General features: G+C 37.5%; 1 protein-coding gene across 1 annotated transcript in view; it reads right to left on the minus strand.

Moving 5' to 3' along the window:
* The window catches only part of TRDN (triadin), a gene marked incomplete at its 3' end in the record, with an annotated part of 235,922 nt that overhangs the window by 20,457 nt on the left and 201,101 nt on the right, over window positions 1–14,364 (minus strand). The window contains exons 73-75 of the mRNA XM_083374012.1: window positions 12,728–12,754; window positions 10,766–10,813; window positions 3,012–3,050 (exon numbers count right to left, since the gene is read on the minus strand). Coding sequence (XP_083230138.1) covers window positions 3,012–3,050; window positions 10,766–10,813; window positions 12,728–12,754 — 114 coding nt within the window. The remainder of the gene's footprint in view (window positions 1–3,011; window positions 3,051–10,765; window positions 10,814–12,727; window positions 12,755–14,364) is intronic.

Here is a 14,364-nt window from a genome sequence, read left to right on the forward strand (position 1 = left end):
GTCTCTTCCTTTCACTTCTCCACTAGTTTACTCCTCATAATCCTCAGGCAGTTAAGCTCAAGACTGCTAAATTTTTATTTGAAAACTACTTTGCCAAAGCCAGCCACCTAGTAAGGAGAATGTGATGAGTGAGCTGGTATTGCCTCATACAGATTTTGATCACTTTTTGGCAAGAAAAGATAAACAGCTAATGAAATTTATTAGAAGTATGAGTAACTGCAAGAGGTATAAGGTAGCTAGATATAAGCTGCCTTGAGAGGAGCTTTACTATAGGCCTGTTCAGGAAAGCTGCTATAACTAGCTGGGACCATGATCACCTTTGTGAAGGATAAGGGGCTCCCAGATGCCATGGGGGTGTGAAATTCTATTTACACTCCTCAACAGGCAGTCCTTGACTTATGACTATAACTGAGCCCAGAATTATGGTTGTAAGTCACTGAGACTGTAAGTTGAGATATCAGGTGACCACATTTTTGCAGCAGTTGTTAAGTGAACACCACAGTCATTAAGAAAATCCATTTTCCCCAATGAGCATTTTTTGCCAGAAACTGGAAGTAAATGCCAGAATCCAGGGGTAAAAAAACCATTACAAGTCACGGTCAGCTGCAAATGGACACTGCAAATGGCTGTAGAGGTCAACTGATTGCCAAGTGTCCAAAATGAAATCATGTGACTGTGGGGGTGGTGTGTGTGTGCAGCAGCCATCATAATTTCAAATCAGGTTATAAACAGCTCTGGAGAGGTCTGGGATAACTTTGAACAGCCATTAAGCAGCCAATTATAATTCAAGAACTAGCTGTATTGAATGTTGCAGAATCTTCTTTCATTGTCCCACCTGTAAATGTGTTGTATCTATGCCATAGTTAAAATTATTAAAATTATTCTTTTGCTTTGCTTTCTTCAGTGAATCTGTTTAGCTTCTCTTTCATTTGTGTGCACACTGCATTCAAATCCAAAAAACCTCTTGCCCGCATTTTACAATAGCGAAACAATAGATTACAGGTAATCCTCAACTTATGGCCACAACTGAGCCCAAAATTTCTGCTGCTAAGTGGGACATTCGTTAAGTGAGTTTCGCCCCATTTTGTGACTTTTCTTGCCACATTTGTTAAGCGAATTGCTGCACTTGTTAAGTTAGTAACACAGTTGTTAAGCGAATCTGGCTTCCCCATTGACTTTGCTTGTCAGATGGTCACAAAAGGGCATCAGATGACCCCCCCCGAGGCACTGCAACTGTCATAAGTATGAGTCAGTTGCCAAGCCTCTGACTTTTGATCACATGACCATGGGGACGCTACAATGGTCATAAGTGTGAAAAATGGTTATAAGTCACTTTTCTGAGTGCTGTTGCAACTTTCAATGGTCACTAAATGAACCGTTGTAAGCCGAGGACTACCCGTACTCATTCTGTAATGTAATTAAGTGTATTATGTCTGTAGTTTCCTTTTTATGCCAAATCCTATTCATATTTACCCACATAAGGAGCCTTGCTGCATTCTTAGATGCTGACTTCCAGTTAAGGCTGAAATTCTGATGATACTGATTGCCAAGTAAGCTTTATCATACTTAATAGATCTTACATATTTACAATGCATAGGAAAGCAAGCATACACACAATGCAAAGGAAAGTGTTTGACAATACCAGCCAGATGCCACACAATTGTTCCCTATGGACTCCATATTTAAATGAGAAAGAAAAGGAGAAGATTGGATATTTAATAGATGTGTGTAAATGATTTTATCCTTTGTCTTTATGAACCCCTGAAGGCGTTCTCATTTCACATATGCTTTTTTTTTCCTGAATGCTGTCTGCATTCATGTAACATTCAATATTAGCCTTGCAGTTAAGTATTTCCAAAATCAGGCACATATTTATTCCAGTTTAATTGTTTGCATATAATCAGAAGCAGGAAGAACATGGCAGTTTTATCATACTTATATTTTAATTTCAAGTTTGATTTCAGCTGCTTATTTATCACCTTTACTTTTTAAAGGTGCATCATAATTTGTTACTTTTTCTTTCATGTGTTCTGCAGAATACATACCAGAGTTGTGTTAATTTTCATGCACATACAAATTACAGATGTTTGAAACTTTGGGTAAGCACATATGATGTTATAAACTGGCTGTTTTATTTTGCAAATATACAATTATATTAAGTTGTGGGACCATCTTAAGAAGGCATATCCCTTAAAAGAAGCATACAAATACCGTATTTTAAATTCTGGTTTTACATAATAATAGTCTATGAGTTAATTGCCTGAGATGAATATTGCAGGATGGAAAAGAGAAGGGTAATACGCTAGGTGCTTACCCCACAGAAAATTATTGCTAGATTATTTGCTGCTCATCCATGTATGAATTTATATGCCTGCATGTAAAACTCTTTTATAAAACTTATAATATTTTACAACAGATCCAACATACTCTGTGTTTTGGATATGATATTTGCTTTGTGATCCTGTATTGTAATTAATATTACTACATGTTGAATGTTATAGAGCAATTGGAAGTAATAGTAATATTTTGCAGTATTATTTATGCATTTCCAAAATTTAAGTGTATATTTTATTATATTTTTATAACTAAAATGGAAACATTACTTTTTAATCCAGAAAACTGAAAGTACAGCACCACTAATATAAAATATATACCTACAAATAATGAATAAATTGACATATTAATATATTTTCTGTCATACAAAGAATTGTGCAGTCACTGCTATGCTGTGGAAATTATAACTGAGCTCAAAATAATAAAACAGTAAAATTCAATCATATTGACACTGTGCAATTTAATATATGATTAATTGAGCCACATTCATCATTTCTTGTTTTTTTAATTGTTCACTTGGAAAGCACAGTAGGCTTTTTTTTTAAAAAAAACACTTTTTACTCTAAATGAAGATTTAAAATGATCTTGTAATAATTTAAAATAATGAAAACAAGGATAAATATTATTCGTGGATAAACTGTCAGATAATTTATCATATCCACAAAATATATACATACTGTGACACACTTTACTTGATTCTTTGGAGTCTGATTTATCTGCAGAAGAAGAAATGAGAAAAAAATAATAATCCCTTATTTCCTCATATAGTAGCTAACACTATATGATTAGAATGAAGAATTACATTTATTGAAATTAAGGGGTGAAATTCATCAGATTAAAAGTCTATTTGCATGTGCAAAAAAAGAGTTCAGAGTGGCATCTCACTTACAAATAGCAAAAGTAGATGAAGATTTCTTTCTTAGCCAACTTTTGTAAAAGCTTCTGAATCAGTAGAACCCACAACAAAACAACCACTTTTGACTTATTTCATTCAACTGAAAAGATGAATGAGGTGCCTGATCAATTCTTAACATTAACCAAGGACACATCCCTTGAAATGGAAAGCAGCCAAAATCTCTGTTCTATTATTTTGTTTCTGTTGTTAGTGCTTCCCTTCAGAAATGAAAATAATGAAAAGAGACTTTGAATCACTAAGACGATCAAAAGCCTGGAGAATAAAACATATGAAGAACGGCTGCAGGACTTGGGTTTGGCTGGTCTAAAGAAAAGAAGAAACAGGGGTGAGATGATATCAGTATTCCAGTATTTGAGGGGCTGCCACAAAGAAGAGGGGATCAAAATATTCTCCAAAGCACCAGAGGGCAGGACAAGAAACAATGGTTGGAAACGGATCAAAGAGAGAAGCAACTTGGAATTAAAGAGAAACTTCCTAACAGTGAGGACAATTAACCAGTGGAACAACTTGCCTTCAGAAATCGTGGGCTGTCCATCACTGGAGGTTTTGAAGAAGAGACTAGGCTGTCACTTGTCTGAAATGGTATAGGTTCTCCTGCTTGAGCAGGGGGCTGGACTAGAAGATCTCCAAGGTTCCTTCCAGCTCTATTCTATTCTATTCTATTCTATTCTATTCTATTCTATTCTATTCTATTCTATTCTATTCTATTCTATTCTATTCTATTCTATTCTATTCTATTCTATTCTATTCTATTCTATTCTATTCTATTCTATTCTATTCTATTCTATGACCCAAATACAAGATGTGTTTCAAGCATGCTACTCATGTTTCCTAAGAAGGCTTGTGGAGGGAAATGTGGAGGAAAAAAGACCAGGGAGAGATGAAATGTGCAAAAAAATGTGCATTTTCCCATCTTAATTTAAATATCTTTTTGCATCTATTTACATTTTAAAAGGTCAGTATGAATTTTTGTATGCATATTCTTTGCTTTTCCCCTAACGTACATATACTAGTAAATATTTTTCTCTAATATTTGCATTTTACAGGGTACTTTACTTAAGTATCTGCATCTCTTTAAAATATTCTAAATTAGCAAATGATCACAAAATTAATAAAGAAGAATATTTGTATATTTATATATAGCCACTAGAATATGAACTGAGAGTAAATCCTATTCCTTATTAACACTGATGATGTTAACCTAGTTTGGGTAATGAAACATCTGCAAGAAAACATCCAACAAGCGGGCCTGGACTGACCATGGTTTTTAATTTGGTTTTTATTGTGTAAATTGTCCCGTATTTCTTATATTCATTGTTTAATTATTTTTTAATTTTTGTATTTTATGTCTCTTAATTTTTATTGTTGTGAGTCACCCTGAGTCCTTAGGGAGAAGGGCGGCATACAAATTTAATAAATCCTAAATCCAAGCTCAGAGAGCACCAAGGACCCCTCATAGTAATAAAATTTGCAGAAATGGGAGAAAGGAAAGGCAACTGCATTAAATTTATCTACTGGCCTAAAGGTGTAAATTATAAATGTTTACATATGGATTTCACCTCTATCTCTATGAGGAAGAGATCCATGTATAAACAATGCTCAGTTCCATGCCTTCTTATTGCCTCCAACATGGAAGTTCTGAAAGGGAAGCGAATGAAAAAATTTAGAAGCCCCTGCTCCAAGTAGAAAACGGAATTTTATGGCTACTCTTCTTTGAAGGCATGAACAAGGTCTCAGATGCTACCTCTGGGCCTTTTGGGGTTAATACTGCACCTGATATCTTCTACCTGCTGTATAATAAGTGGCAGCATTTCCCTGAGTAAGAGTGATCTCAAGAAAAGTAAGGAGTTGTTGGACCATATTGATACTTTCAAATTCCCAAACAGACTTGGAAGTTGAACAAATACCCCCATAAAAAGGGCAGTGGTAAACCAGTTCAGTATTTCTGCATACAAATATACTTGTCCCAGAAATTGCCTCTGAATTGATGGAGTCTTTGCTTATATTTATCCTGCTTCCACAAACACTTTCAGCTGACAATTTGAGACAGTGTGTATATAAACGTCACATTGTGCAGCCCCAGAAAAGAATGAAGACAACTCAACTCTGTCACTGACTTCATGGGGCTGAGCTGGCTACATTTCTCTTCTCACTTTTCCCAGAGAAATAGTTGTTTTTTATTGAGGAAGAGGCAGAAAGGAGACAAAGCAGCATGATGAAGGCAGGGTTGTAGCCAGGGCTTTTTTTCTCATAGAACGCTCAGAACAGAGTTCCGGCACCTTTTTTGGATGGAACCTTGTAGGGTAGGCAAAGCAGGTTGTATGACATGTGTGAGTTCCGGCACCTTTTTCTTTTACAAAAAAGCACTGGTTGTAGCATCATGACACAAAGATCTGCCTTGTTTGTGTGGACATCATGACAATGCATGATATTTTTTAAAAAAGGGCAGAGTTTGCAGCATAACACTGCAATGCTGCTTTCATCATTTTGATAAAAGCAGGAAGTCCCTGCAGATGCCCATGGGACAGAATCAGAAAGGTTAAAAAGAAACATGGGAATGAAACTTCTCAAGTATTCCTTAAATCGGTGTTTCTCAACCTTGGCAACTTTGAGACATGTGGATTTCCCCAGTCACCATGCTGGGAGTTGAAGTCCGCACATCTGAACCTTGCCAAGGTTGAGAAACACTGCCTTAAGTACTTAGGAGTAAAAGAAAACATTAATAATTTCTAAGTGTTCAGTTTAAACATCAAAAGAGTCAGCTAATTTTGGACATGGACAAAGATATGTTTGCCACCGTATTTATATATGAAGCTATTGGTGTAGTCACTAAGGCCATTCTCCAAAGCTATTCTCCAAAGCGCCGAAAGGCAGGACAAGAAGCAATGGATGGAAACTAATCAAGGAGAGAAACAACCTAGAAATAAGGAGAAACTTCCTGACAGTTAGAACAATTAACCAGTGGAACAACCTGCCACCAGAAGCTGTGAATGATCCAACATTGGAAGTTTTTAAGAAGAGACTGGACAGGCATTTGTCCGAAATGGTATAGGGTTTCTCTTCCAACATTATTATTATTATTATTATTATTATTATTATTATTATTATTATTATTATTATTATTGTTATTGTTATTGTTATTGTTATTGTTATTATTTTCACAAGAGATACTACAATTTTACATTATTCTTCTATGTTTAAAATCTAATAGCTTATTGTATGATAGCAAAAGAACTTTAATGATTTGATCCCCTCTAAGCTTGCCATTATCATTCCATGAAATATTTAAAGTAACACTTTTTTTAAAGGTAAGAGAAATAGTGCAAATTACAATCATGTCATGAATAAGTACATCAAAAATGTTGAAACTATTTTTTTTAATTCTCTCATATGTTTGGGTCTCTGTGTCATTTAGTTTGAGTTATTTGGAATAAATATTAAATAAATAAATAAATATTAACTTTATATTTTTATATAATAAATATTAACTTTAATATTAACTTTATATATTTATATGAAATCCAATCAAATTTATTATAGCCCCAAGGCCAGAAACAAACAAAATATCTCATAATAGAAGCATTATATCTTTCTACATAACTGTATAACAGGAAAAAATAAGTATTGTAGAATAAAAAAATAATGAAGAATTGTGCAACTTGGGGACTATTTTTTTAGTCCTTGTCCAAAAGAAATTAAAGAGAAATCACATTACTTTAATACTTACTGCCTTAATATTTCTTCAAGATAAGATATATAAGGATCTAGCTAGAGTCCTTATACAGGGAAGAATATAGCATCATATGGTTTAGAGTTTTTATTGCTTCATCTCCACATGAACATAACTGAAGGTACATACATAGGACTGCTCTTAAAAAGGACTGCTGAGCTCTAACCTTATGAAATTTCAAAACTGGAATAGATGTGTTATGTACTGGGCTTTTTGAGGGAATACCATGTGGATTGCTGGAGCAGCTAATGACTCTCCAGCAACCCAGACTGTTATGTACTGGGTTTTTGAGTACCACACCACGTGCATTGCTGGAGAGCTAACGGCTCTCCAGCAACCCAGACAGGCTGTCTCCGGTCCTGCAATTGGTCAGCCCCAGGACATACCTGAATTTCCCCTCCATGCAGGGGACATTGCTGCTGAAACTGCCACAGATAAAATACTTAGCAGAGTGTTGTCATGGGTATATATGGGCTGGATGGAAAAAAGTCCCAGGCTCAGAATTTCAGAGCTATTTTGTCAGGAGGCATGAGTTATCTGCCCATAAAGGGTGCATTTTATGGGGAAACAGAGTCATAATTCCCACTTCCCTAAGAGACAGGGTTTTACAATCATTACATGAAGGCCATCCAGGCATTGTCAGAATAAAAGTGTTAGCTAGAAGCTACCTCTGGTGGCCTGGCCTTGATAAGGCCATTGAGGGTCAAGTCCATGGTTGTTATACATGCCAGCAATCTAGGACTGAAATGCCACAGGCTCCAGTTCACAGGTGGGAGGAAACATACACTCTCTGGTCTAGGGTTCACATAGACTATGCTGGGCCTTTTCAAGGACAGCTCTTTCTTATAGTAGTGGATAGCCACTCCAAATGGCTGGAAGTAATTCCAGTTCCTAATATGACTACTGCTTGGACCATCAAGGTGCTGAGAAAACTCTTTGCCACACATGGGTTGCCAGATGTCTTAGTTTCAGACAATGGGGCCCAATTCACTGCTGCTGAATTTCAGGCTTTCCTTAGAGCTAACCTCATCAGACATGCAACGTCTGTGCCTTTTCATCCATCTTCTAATGGTCAAGCGGAACACATGGTGAGGATAATGAAGGAGGCACTCAAGTGCATTGTCACAGGTGATTGGCATCACAGATTAGCAGTTTTTTTTATTTTTCCAGCATTCTTCTCCCTGCACTGCCACAGGCAAAAGTCCTGCAGAACTACATTGGGGGAGACGTTTGATCACTAAACTGGACAGGTTGCACCCAGATAGAGTGGCAGCAGAAGCCTCTCGACCAAAACCCCCAAGGGGACTGCACATGGGTGATTGGGTTTGGACCAGGAACTATGGGCATGGGAATCTGTGGGTTCCTAGTCAAATCACCAAGGCATCCAGACCCCTATCTTATGAAGTGGGGTTGGAGGGAGGGCAAGTTGTCCGAAGACACATTGATCAGCTCAGGAAGCGGTTTCCTGAATGGCCACTAAGAGAGGACTGCGTCATAAGTCCCTCCCAAGGTCCTCAAACTTGTGGCCAAGCCAGCCCTCACATAGACTACCAGGACTTTTCCTTCCTAACTGAGATGGAACCAGAGGGAGAACTGGGGAGCTCTGCAGTGCAACATGGACCCCCTGAAGGAGCAAGCCAACCAAACCTCAGCAACTGCTGTGCCTACTCTGCCAAACAGTCTGACTCTGGGGTGGGCCAACCTGGAGAGGCCAGCCAGAGTGCATCGAATCCCCTTGACTCAGGAGCACAAAGGGACACAAGTCTACCCAGCCCACTGGGTAAGCTGGTAGACCACAAAGTGATGGGAACTCTGAGACGTTCCTCTAGGGCACACAAGCCTCCTTCATATCTTGCAGATTACGTTGTAAAATAAAGAGCTATTTGTTGTTGTAAATCCTGTTGCCACTAGACTACAGAACTAATGCTATGATATAACTGTATAAAAGTGCCATTTTGTTAGCCTATTCATTCAGATGTTGTTTAATAACATTGTAGTCCACATTGGGGTTTTTTTGTATTATTGCTTTACTTTAATGTGTTTGGACATTGAGTCTTGACCGTTATTGAGACTCATTAGTGTTATTATGGTCTGAGCTAAGGGGGGAGGGGTGTTATGTACTGGGCTTTTTGAGGGAATACCACGTGGGTTGCTGGAGCAGCTAATGGCTCTCCAGCAACCCATACTACCAGTCTCCTGTGCTGCAATTGGCTATCCCCAGGCGGCAATGGTTGATTCAAACCTATTCACTGCCGCCTAGGGGCTAGACTATATATTGTGGTTGGCTGCAGCCATTTCCCTCAGTACAGTCACAGCACGAAATAAAGTATGAGTTACCTGTACTCTGTTTGCGTCTTCATTCCTGAGTCAAAGAACCCACTATTCAAAATGATTAAATAGGCTGGAACAAATCCTTTGGAAGCAAATTATAAATATTGGGGTGTGACACCTTACTTAAGTTTGTTTGGAGATCTATGTCTCCAAACAAACAGCATTCATTGCTTAAGGACATTTGTAGCATTATCAAAACCTAAGGAGCACAGATTTTCCATAGAAAAGCCCAGCAACTGAATTTTACCTAGGCATCATGATTTTAACTGGTAACTAAGTACTAATGATAGGGATGCGGTGGCTCAGTGGGTTAGGATGCTGAGCTTGTCGATCAGATGGTCCGCAGTTTGGCGGGTCGAATCCCGAGTGCCGTGTAACAGAGTGAGCGCCTGTTACTCGTCCCAGCTTCTGCCAACCTAGCAGTTCGAAAGCATGTAAAAATGCAAGTAGAAAAATAGGGACCACTATAGTGGGAAGGTAACAGCGTTCTGTGCCACATGACCACGGAGATGTTCTCGGACAAGCGATGGCTCTTCAGCTTTGAAACGGAGATGAGCACTGGCCCCTAGAGTTGGAAATGACTAGCACACATGTGCGGGGGAACCATTACCTTAAGTACTAATGGGGACAAAACTATAGGACACAAAATTAACTGTACCCAGGAGGAAAAAGAAGAAATTGTGCTGTAGCATTCAAAGAAACAATGCCTGATGTTGAAATTTATTTAAATTATTTAAATATTCACTTTATATAAATCTTCATTTTATAGAGTTTTCCTTTATATCAATTCTATAACTTTTTCTATATTAAAACCTGTATGCTGATTTGGCCGTTTAAATGGAAACATGCTGAAGTCCACATTCTATACCTACATTTGCCTCACAGTACAGGTGGTCCTTGACCTATGACCATTACTGGAACTAGAATTTTCATTGCTAAGCAAAGTGATTATTAAGTGAGTCAGGCCCAATTTTATGATCTTCCCTCATTGACTTTGCTCGTTGGAAGGCACCTGGAAAAATTATCACTTCAAATGGCCATTCAATGAATGGCTGGAAGTCAAGAGCTACCTCTATGCAATGCAACTTCTTTAAAGATCCACAAAAATGGTCAGGTATTGTTAAAACATAAAGAATAATGCCTATCCCATAGAATGTTCATCTCCACTTAAAGCCTTTATGCCAGAAATCAAGTCAGTTAAAATAATTTAGGCCACAAAAGATGACATGTCTAGATAAACTGCTACATTTTGTCTCTGTGTTTGAATATATACAAACTGAATTCTGTCAAAATGATGTTTCCTAGACAGGTTGAAAAGACTACTCACCAAGATAGTTAAAAGAGACAAATTCAAGGTTGTCCATTTCTTGCAATATGAAATGTGTATTTTTTTTAAACAGCTCTGACACTTGTTTTAGAACATATCAGCTTGACTGATTTTATTTTATTTTTACCTTGTTCTGCTGCCTTGCTTGGTCTTTCTTCTTTCTTTTCGTGTAACGCTGCAAAACAAAGATAAGGGACATGTAACACAGCTAGTCTCAAAGAGAATGGCTTATGCCATTGAAAAAGCATTAAATCTCTACTGCTTATTTGAAGTGACATTTTTACATATTGATTAGATCATAACAGATAATTCAGAATTATGCAATAACATTATATTTGTGTCTCCTAAGCAATCTACATCTAGATTATAATCTTGTAGAATGGCAGAGAGAAAAAGAACATGATATAGGTAGCCCTCAATTTTTGACCATAATTGAGCCCAAAATTATAGTCATAAATCATGTGGATTGTTAAGTGGGTCATCACCTGACCATGATAATTTTACCATCTTTTTTGTGGCGGTCCTTAAGCGAATCCATTGTCTGCAATTTTTTGCTGGAAACGTGAAGTAAATGCCAGTTTCCAGCAAAAAAATAATAATATTGTAAATCATGGCCATATGACTGCCAAATGCTGCAAACAGCCATAAATATGGGCTGGTTACAAAGAACCCAAAATGTGGTCACATGACTGTGGGGGCCCCAGCTACCAGAATTTAGAAACTGGGTTGTAAGTAGTCCTATAATTAAAATAATATAAAATCCTATGGTAAGTTGATCAACCTGAATACATTTATCTGGATGTCTACCCTAGTTAGTTAGTGGGAGTTAGTGGGAGAAAAGCATAGTGTATCAAAGATGAAAGGCACCTAGATTGAGAGGTTATCTTCCTTGAAATGGCTGTGAGAAATAAGCTAGAAGCATCTGCTGCTATTCTTAATTGCATTTGGCTTGCTACCTGAATCTTAAACTACCTACAGTTTTACCTATCGATTGTTAACCATGGTAGGTCTGATTTAATGATTTTGTAAGCTGAACTTTCACCTTATAGATAAAAAAATAATTCTTTAAATTCCCCTGTAAAGGAGAAGAATGTGCAGCTCCTGAAGAAAGCTTCTGCAGATTTAGGATACAGGCACTTGACTACTTCAAAACTCATCAAATTCAATATTCAACGCGCTTTGAAGCAGGAATCTTGTCCCAGCACTCGTCTTCCTCCCAGTATTTTGACATGCAAGGCCAGCTGCCTTGTGACTTGCTATTTCTTTTGGCCAAAATAGTGGGTCACGTGGTAAGTCATGTGGTTTTCTCGGTATTTGTCAATTTTAATATTTGTCATGTCTTCTGGAACAGATACCAAGATACCACTGGCAGATACATAGGTACCACTGTATAAGCTAGTTGAAGCACAGATTAAATAGAAGACAAATCATGTTGTTTAAGGGACCAGGCTAAAAACTAGGAGACTGCGACCTCTAGTCCCACCTTAATCATGAAAGCCAGCTGGGTGACCAGTCACTCTCTCTCAGCTCCACCCCCCACCCACCCCCACAGGGTTGTTGTTGAGGGGAAAATAAGAGGAGGAAGGGGTATTATATATGTTCTCTGCCTTGATACATTTATAAAAATAATAAAGGCAGGGTATAGATAAATAATTAAGTATGTTTTGAATTCCAAAGTCATAAAAGGTCTAAGCCATAGTCTTTTTTTTCCAAAAAAGGAATAACAAATTATGTTAATTTATCATTTACATATAAAAGAAAAGCTATTTTAAGGTAGGAGTCACCTATGTGTGAGTTAGACACTTATATAAATTTATAATAAATAAATAAAATAAAACTAACAAAATGTTCGTTTTAATTCAAGTGATAGTTCATGATTGAAAACACTTTTAATAAAAAAGCAGTAATGACTAACTGTTACTGTGTGAAAGAGAAGTGTACAATCTCATGAGACACAAACCCAGCTCTCAGAATTATTGAACTGAATGAAGGTCTCTACAACTCCTCTCTGAAAATTGGCTAGGGATCAAGCTGCAAAGTATTCTCTATATAAGTACATAAATTTTAAAAAGGAAATAATATTCCTGACCTTTTGGCTTATGAGTTCCTCCAACAGCTGCAAATAAAGTAAGAATATATTCTGAACACTATACAGAACCTCAAAATTCTTACAACACACATTTATTTGTATATATTACCACAGATAACCCAAGTGGTAGCTACCCAATCTAAAAACAGCATAAAAGCTTTAAAAGCCTAAGAAATAATAAAATCCTCACGAGAAATTCAATATGTAGCCATGTAGAATGAAGCAATATTTTCAATTATATTTTTTTTTAAAAGCAACTAGGGATGAATCTGGTAGGAGAGGAGAAAGATGTTTTTGAATCGGTTGATCCCCTTGGTATAAAACAAAAACAAACACATTTCTGTTATTTCACAGCACTCTTTTCTTTCCTGAAGAAGATTGAAAAATGTTTTTAAGATTTTCCAGAAAGATCCTAACAAAAGTGGATTCTCCCAACAGAACTCGATCTAATTACTTGAAGACTGTTTAGTGAGGATCTGGAGCACAAGGAAATACATAATGAGCATTCTAAAAAGAACAACTGATAACATGTTTTTCTGAAACCCTGGAGCAGTGCTACTACTGTAGCTGCATCCATGCATCCATGGGGTAGCTGCATCCATCATCATGGGATGGTTTAAGATTGCACAGTTTTGAAATATACATGGATATTTGAGTTTATTGAATAACTACAAGTCAAAAAATAAAAACATGAAAATAATATTTATGGAAACATTGTTGTTACATGGTATTTTCACAGCTTCTGCCATGCCTGAAAAGTGTTTAAAGCTCCTAGCGGCAGTGCCAATGAATGGTTAAGTGGGCAGAAATGGAAGTCTTCCAGAATTGGATCTGGCATCCTTATTTATATTTTTCAGCACATGGCCAGTGATCAGATGCATGCATTGCCTTCTTCTCGCCTAGAGAGGTTAAGTGGCAGCATAAACTTTTCTTACATGCTAAAACTTTTTTGTTGGATTAGGATTGACGGGTAGATTCAGTGCTTCAAAAATGCAGAGGTTTTTCTGTCATCTTGATTAATAATGACTTCTTCCCCAATGATGAAATGCCAAAAACAAAAGCACCATTCATTCCTAAGAGGGGGGGGGTTACAAGTAGTCCTTGATTTATGACTCTTTGTTCAGAGACCATCTGAAATTATGATAGCACTGAACAAAGAGATTATAACCTGTATCTGAATTTACAGCTGCTGTAGGCCCCTGTGGTCCTGTGAACAAAATTCTGGCACTTGGCAATCTGCCTGCCCTTATGCTCAAATGTAGGAATGCTGTAGAGACCCTCACTCGTCTATTTTTCCCCAATCCTGCCCTGCTGGGTCCTTTGAGCTTACCTCCCAAATGGCTGGGTCTTCACAGGCTTTGGGCCTCCTCCACTCCACTGTCATGCCTCACTTCACTTACTTTTTCTGAAGATCACCTTTGGGAAGAAGAACCCGTCAATCTGCCATGTGGCTTTCCTATACAGAGGCCATCTGTTGCTGTCCTGAGAGTGGGAATCATTTTGGGAGTGGTCACAATTTGGATCACTCCAGAATGGAACAAAATGAGCCTCTGCCACTCTCAAAAAGGTGCCCGCTTGTGGGGCAGCACCTCACACTCTCTGTATAGGAAGGCCATGAGGCAAATCGCCAGTTCTTT

The sequence above is a fragment of the Vipera ursinii genome (genome assembly GCF_947247035.1).
Source record: "Vipera ursinii genome assembly, chromosome: 1".
In the NCBI taxonomy this organism is placed as follows: Eukaryota; Metazoa; Chordata; class Lepidosauria; order Squamata; family Viperidae; genus Vipera; species Vipera ursinii.